The sequence below is a fragment of the Oratosquilla oratoria genome, chromosome 19, assembly GCF_046742065.1.
Source record: "Oratosquilla oratoria isolate Oo_2021 chromosome 19, ASM4674206v1, whole genome shotgun sequence".
Taxonomy (NCBI): Eukaryota; Metazoa; Arthropoda; class Malacostraca; order Stomatopoda; family Squillidae; genus Oratosquilla; species Oratosquilla oratoria.
This window is the reverse complement of record NC_134795.1, coordinates 16,175,403-16,182,902: the sequence shown is the minus strand read 5'-3', so window position 1 is coordinate 16,182,902 and position 7,500 is coordinate 16,175,403. Positions and strand designations below refer to the sequence as shown.

The following is a 7,500-nucleotide window of genomic DNA, read 5'->3' as shown; positions in this document are numbered from 1 at the left end:
CTCCCTATAAATCCATCTGTTAGTGCATGACATCATGTTTGTTTCCTTATCCACCTGTCTATTGTTCCGATTCTTGATCTATATCATGATTCTGCTCTTCTGTTAGCTTATCTGTCACTATCATCATCCTGTCACACTATGTAAAAGAAACCACAAAAAAAAAAAAAAAAAAAATGGCTGGCAATATACAGAATAATGATTATAAAATGCCCACAGGTAGGCAAAGGTATAATGATACTTTGTGGCGACATTTGGCAACCTACTTACTTTAATTCCAGAGAGTTGAGGACCATGAAGGGCGTTGTTGTCTCTGCTTGTCAGTACGCTCAGTAAGCCATAGGGCAAGAAGCAGGTTGACCACGTGCCCAGCAACACTCTGTTGTATGAAGAACAGATACACAATACCCCGTCAAAATGGCGACGTTGAACATAAGGGTGTTATGGCTCTATTCATATGTAAATTATTTATTCTAAACTGTTAGTGTTAGTATGTGAACCTAAGAGCAACCTAACACAGGCGACGCAGCGCAGACTTCTGTTGGTGAACTGAAGCAGAGTTTGAAAATTTCTCTCGCTTGAAATGCTTCTAGATTTACTACGACAGCATTTCAAGTGGTAGAGAAGTTGAAACTCTATTTCAATTCAGCAACAGGAAGTCTCCCTTTGCTCTGTACTGCGTCACCTGTGTCGTCTGTGTCGTGTCGCCTGCGTCTCGGTTGGCGCTTAGTCTAAAACTATGCTGTGGAGGACAATTCCCCCCCACCTCACCCCACTTACTACACCAAATGACTGTATCGTAGAAAAAGTGCATTCGAAACAAAATGAAATTAGATTTTTTTACGTACCTTTGCAAGAGTGTTAATCTTGGGAAGGAGAATTTAGGCAGGTGAAGAGGCTCATCAACTAAGGACTCGAGACAGGTTCGAACAAGGGCGATGCCGTCTCCAAGGGCGTGGTGCAGCCTTAGTACCAACGCATATCTGCAAGATCATCATTACACGCGAAGGGTCAGAGGTCGTCATCTTGCTTGTTCAGCGAAAGGTTCGGATTAGGAAGGAAGCAGGGATATGGTTGGCAGAGTTAAACTACGACAAAGAAAGTGATTACGTTCACGAGTCATGCACACACACACACACACACACACACACACACACACACACACACACACACACACACACACACACACACGTACATAACATGATAAGTGACTTTAATTGAAAGGAGACGAATTGGGAGGAATGGGTAGCGGGTAATACTGAAAGTTCCTGGGCTAGTACTTTATCAAATATTGCACACATCCACACCCACAGCACACCTGCGCCCGCTCACACACACACACACACACACACACACACACACACACACACACACACACACACACACACACACACACACACACACACACACACACATACACACGACCATGATATGATAAGTGACTTTAACTGCAAAGAGATGAATTGAGAGGAATGAGAAGCAGGCAATAGTGAAAATTCCTGTGCTAATATTCCATGAAATACTGCACACATCCCCGCACACACACATACACACACACGCACACACACACACACACACACACACACACACACACACACACACACACACACACACACACACACACACACACACACACACACACACACACACACACACACACACATACACACACACACTCTCTCTCACACATATACAGACACATACACACAGAGTACTGGATACCTGGAATAAATTAGATAACATAAGAACATAAGAAAAAAGGAGACTGCAAGAGACCATAAGGCCTACACAAGGCAGCTCCATATCCATCACCACCTGTCATCCCCATCCATAAAGTTGTCTAACAGTTTTTTAAAACAACTGATAGTTTCAGCGCTCACTACATGGTTACTAAGTCTATTCCATTCGTTGACCACTCTATTAGTAAACCAATTCTTGCCTATTTCCCTTTTAAATCTAAATTTGTCCAGTATCCATTACTGCGAGTCCTGCCCTGCTTTTTTAATGTGATGACCTTGTTTGCATCACCCTTGTTAAAGCCTTTGATCCACTTGAACACCTCTATTAGATCACCCCGCACTCTGCATCTTTCCAGAGAGTGTAAGTTCAGGTGCCTAAGCCTCTCCTTGTAAGGCAAATTTCTGAGTTCATATATCATTTTGGTCATTCTTCTCTGTACTGATTTTTGTGAATTTATGTCCATTTTATAGGACGGAGACCAAAACTGTACCGCATAGTCAAGGATGGGTCTAACTATCTCTAGATAGAGTTTGATAATTACCTCTGCACTTCTATTCGTTACCGTCCTAGCAATGAAACCTAATGCTCTGTTAGCTATATTCCTGGCGCTAATGCACTGTTTCCTGGTTTTAAGTTCCAGACTCACTAGAACTCCCAAGTCTCTCTCGCACTCAGTTTTCTCTAAAAACGTGTTATCTAAACTCTATCTATTTTCGGAGTTGTGTAGCCCTACGTTTAACACGCTACACTTAGAGATATTGAAGATCATTTCTCATTTCACCGACCATGTGAACAATTCATTAAGATCATCCTGCAGAATCTCTGCGCTGTCTCCTGACCTAATTAGGAGTCCTATTTTAGTGTCATCCGCAAACTTACTAACATCACTATTTATCCCATCGTCTAAGTCGTTTATGTACATAATGAACAACAAGGGACCCAAAACCGAGCCCTGGGGAACCCCACTAGTAACATTGCCCCACCTGGATTTTACTCAATTTATGGTGACCCGCTGTTTTCTGTTACTGATCCAAGCTCTAATCCATTCTAACACTTTTCCTCCTATGCCATGGGCTTTGATTTTATTTAGTAGTCTCTGGTGTGGCACCTTGTCGAACGCTTTGCTAAAGTCAAGGTAAATCACATCGTAATTATCATTGTTATCTGACGCCTTATATACTTTAGTGTAAAAGGATAGAAGATAAGTCACACATGACTTACCCTTGGAGAAACCATGCTGTGTGTCACGAATCAAATTATGTCTCTCGATGTGTTCTCTGAGTCTATTTACTATTATTGATTCAAGCATTTTACCTATAACCGATGTCAAACAGATTTGTCTGTAGTTGCATGTAGACGATTTATCCCCCTTAAAAATAGGAACAATGTTTGCCTGCCCCCAAGCAGTAGGCACAAAACCAGTGTCTACCGATTTATTAAATATTTCAGTTAACTGGTCGCAGATTTCAAATTTACACTCCTTAAGCACTCTCGGAAAAAATTCGTCTGGACCCGGGGATTTTGTAGCTTTAAGTCTTTCTATCTGCTTGACTACTTCTACTTTACTAATGCTGATATTAGATAGTCTACTTTCTTCATCCCCACTGAAAATCGGATCGCAGTCAGGTACCTTATCTAATCTCTCATTAGTAAACACCGAGAGAAAATATTTGTTAAACTCCTCACTCATTTTTTCCTCCGATTCTATCATGACATTTTCATCGTTTTTAATTGGGCCTATTCTTTCTTTATTTTTTGTTCTATAGAGATGAAAGAATCCCTTAGGGTTGGATCTTGCTTGATTTGCAACCTTAATTTCATAGTTACGTTTCGCTGTACGTGTATTTTTTTTAACCAGCTTTGCCATTTCGTTATATCTTGATCTAAGGTGTGTTTCCCCGTATTTTATTTTTACGTAAATTCCTCTTTTCATTCCGATCTCATGTTTCAGTCTGTCCGTCATCCATTTGGGAGTATTACTATTCTTCCGTATTGACTTCAGGGGGATAAATGTATTTTGTGCATTAATAATTAAATCAGATTGCTATACATTTCATCCAAATCGCTGACCTGGCTGTTTACCCCCCGCCCCCAAGTGACCTGACCCAAGGTATGCATATTACCCTCCGTGACCCGACCCCTGGTCATGACCTGACCCATGGTCATGACCTGACCCCTGGTCATGTCCCGACTCTTGACCGCGCAGGTGATGGACGAATCATCCGTATGACATTTCATATTCAATTTCAAATAGGTTTTTATCTTATCAAAATTGGCTCTCCTGAAGTCTGGTACTTGGACGTTATTCGTACTTTTTAATTCTTCCCAAATAATATTAAATCTTATTTCTTGATGATCGCTAGAGCCTAGACTATCTCCCACTTTTACGTTACTCATTAGGTGCTCATTATTAGTTAAAAGTAAGTCCAGAGTATTTTCTCCCCTCGTAGGATCGGTAATAATTTGTTTTAGGAAATTATCCTGCACCACATCTAAGAATTTTTTCGCTTCCTGATCTCCTACTAAAATTTCCCAGTCAATGTTTCTATAATTAAAATCTCCCATGATCACAACGTTTTTGTACTGGGACGCTCTGCGAATTTCATGAATCAGGGGATCAGTCTGCTCAATGCTGAGGTTAGGAGGTCTATACAGGACGCCAATAATAACTTTCTTTTTCTTGCCTATAATCTCCACCCAAATAGATTCCGTACTGTCCTCTTCCTTAATCGAATTGTTGATAATACAGTTTATTGTATTTTTAACGAAAAGTGCTACTCCTCCCCCACTCCTGCCAACCCTGTTCTTGTGAAAAAACAAACAAAATATATCCTTCTATTTCGCTTTCCGGAAGGAAATGTTTATCAGCCATGTTGATCCAGGATTCAGTAATAGCTATAATACAAAAAATCTCTACGCATGCTTTACCCCGCAGCAAATAAATTTTGTTTATTACGCTTCTAATATTTGTATAGTAAAGATTAGTTTCATCCTGCCTCCACCTGCTTTGGTAATTCTTATCACAATCCCTGTCTGAGCTGTTTCTATTGCCTAAACTATATTTCGATACTTCCCCCCTTAGTCCCACGTAATCTACCCGAAAAAACCCTGTAGGATGCCTACATTGTGTGCAAACACTATTCAATATTTTAAGAAAAACTTTATGCTGAAAGATACAAAGACGGGTCACCACGAGCATAGCTCCCTTTCCGTATAATACAACTAGGTAAATACAACTAGGTAAGTATACACACACGAACATAACATGATAAGTGACTTTAACTGCAAGGAGATGAATTGGGAGGAATGGGAATTAGGTAGTAGTGAAAATTCCTGGGCTAGTACTTTATCAAATATTGAAGTGAAAGATACAATGACTCAACGGGTAAAAAAAAGTGAAATGAGACGAGTAGATACAATGATTCAACGGGTAAAAAAAGTGAAATGAGACGAGTAGATACAATGACTCAACGGGTAAAAAAAGTGAAATGAGACGAGTAGATACAATGACTCAACGGGTAAAAGAAGTAAGACGAGTGAGAAGAGAAGATACTCCAGCAAAATTGGACTTTGTACTAAGGAATCTGATGTTATCGAGTCCCAGTACATATGCTTAATAGGTAAGAGTGACCAAGTAGGAATTAATTCTAATTAGTGGAAGGAGATATAGAGAAGAGAAGTTAACCATACGGACAAGTCAGATACAATTTTAGGTTGACAAATTTCTCTGGTTTGAGGATTTTTTTTTTTTTTTTTTTTTTTTTTTTTTAAAGAGGTAAAATGAAAGGTATGCACAAATGCTAAGAGAACTAAGAAGGATTGGAAATTATCTTGAAAATACATACAGCGTGGGTGTAAAAAAAAGGTATGGCAAGGATTAAGGGAGAGAAAAATTATTTGAAAGACTGATTTGATAAAAAAAAAATAATAACAGCAAAGAAAGTCAGATATGGCATGAAGAAAAAAATAAGAGAAGAGAAAACGTAAGTAGGGTTGTAAATTATTACACAAGAATCTTTAAGCGGCCCATACACGATCAATTATATTGAGGAATTTCATTGTCAATACTCTGAATTGACAATTAAATTGACCGTGTATCGCCCACACACGGTCAATTTAATTGTCAATTCAGAGTATTGACAATGAAATAGCACAATATAATTGATCGTGTATGGGCCGCTTTAGGTAGAGAGAAGAGAAATTAGAAAATATATTATTGATAGATACAAAAGTGAGTCTAAATTGCTCTGCAGATTTGTTAACGTAAATTGAGATAGAAAGGAGACGGAAAAGATTGATCAAGATAGACCGGAGAAGGATGGAATAGCTGAAGGGGCTATTTATTGATCAAATCCTGGAATAGCTTAGATGATATAAGGCGTCTGGAGACAGAGGGGCATCCCCGCCACTTTTAGCGGTTTCGAGTTAATCACGGATCATGAAAGACTTAATCCTCTTCTAAATATATCCTTGTTTAACTCAAAATCAGTAAAAGTGGCGTGGGTGCCCCTCTGTTTCTGGACGCCTCATATAGTCCACACGCACGTACACACACACACAAACACACACACACACACACACACACACACACACACACACATACACACACACACACACACACACACACACACACACACACACACACACACACACACACACATACATACACACACACACACACACACACACACACACACACACACACACACACACACACACACACACACACACACACACACACACACACACACACACACACACACACACACACACAAACACACAAACACACACACACGGTTAGATACTGTGGTGTTACCACGTTCAACCGCTAATTCAGCGGTCCGAGTTCCAGTCCCGTCCAGGGTTGAAAATTTCAGCATCGGTGCACTGCAGGCCGGCACCCCAACTCTGGTGGCCAAGGAGTTGAGTGTGTGTGTGTGTGTGTGTGTGTGTGTGTGTGTGTGTGTGTGTGTGTGTGTGTGTGTGTGTGTGTGTGTGTGTGTGTGTGTGTGTGTGTGTGTGTGTATTTAAAGTCATAGCATTACCCATGGATCTGGACATGAATGAGCTCTGAGCTCTCATTCGGGAGGATAATAGTCGTCGATCACGAGTCCAGTACGCGACCCATGATCATAGTGGTGAATCCCACATGTATATATACATGTGCGTGCTTGTTATACATACACCTCATAGCTATATATATACAACATATCCGGGTATCTATCTACCTATCTACCTACCTACCTATCTACCTGCTTGTGGACCATTATAAGATATATCATTACCACCCCGTTTCGCTTTCTGACGAATATTAGTGACTGCCACTTGCCCCAGCTGTCCTAGCACAGAGGAGAAAGGTGACGGCTTAAGCCACAAGCAAGAGCTTGTTGGTCTAAGCTCTCAACAACAGGTGTATGTATTTACGAGTACGCATATGATACACGATGAATTGGTGGCGCGGTTGGTAGAGTCCCAAACTGTCACTACGGCGGTCCGGGTTCGAATCCTGCCCAGGGCTGAAAATAATTTCAGTATCGCTACGCTTCGAGTCGTTACTCCAACTCTCGTGGGCGGGGAGTTGGGTGTGTGTGTGCGTGTAAGGTCAAAGCATTACCCATAGATCGGTCATACGAGCTCTGAGCTCTCTTCCGGGAGGGAAATAGCTGTCGATCACGAGTCCAACACGTGATCCCAAGACCAAGGTGAATCACATGAATTGGTTTGTTCTGTGACAATGGTGTTGAGAAAGTGTGATCACTGAGT

General features: G+C 40.8%; 1 protein-coding gene and 1 long non-coding RNA gene across 2 annotated transcripts in view; one reads left to right on the top strand and one right to left on the bottom strand.

Annotated features, from left to right (window-relative positions):
• LOC143035742 (uncharacterized) overlaps nt 1–7,500 on the top strand; it is a 28,105-nt gene that overhangs the window by 2,831 nt on the left and 17,774 nt on the right. The gene's annotated exons all lie outside the window — the stretch shown is intronic.
• The window catches only part of LOC143035740 (putative diacylglycerol O-acyltransferase MT1468), a 20,367-nt gene that overhangs the window by 11,228 nt on the left and 1,639 nt on the right, over nt 1–7,500 (bottom strand). The window contains exons 2-3 of the mRNA XM_076202654.1: nt 846–980; nt 268–376 (exon numbers count right to left, since the gene is read on the bottom strand). Of these exons, the coding sequence (XP_076058769.1) occupies nt 268–376; nt 846–980 (244 nt within the window). The remainder of the gene's footprint in view (nt 1–267; nt 377–845; nt 981–7,500) is intronic.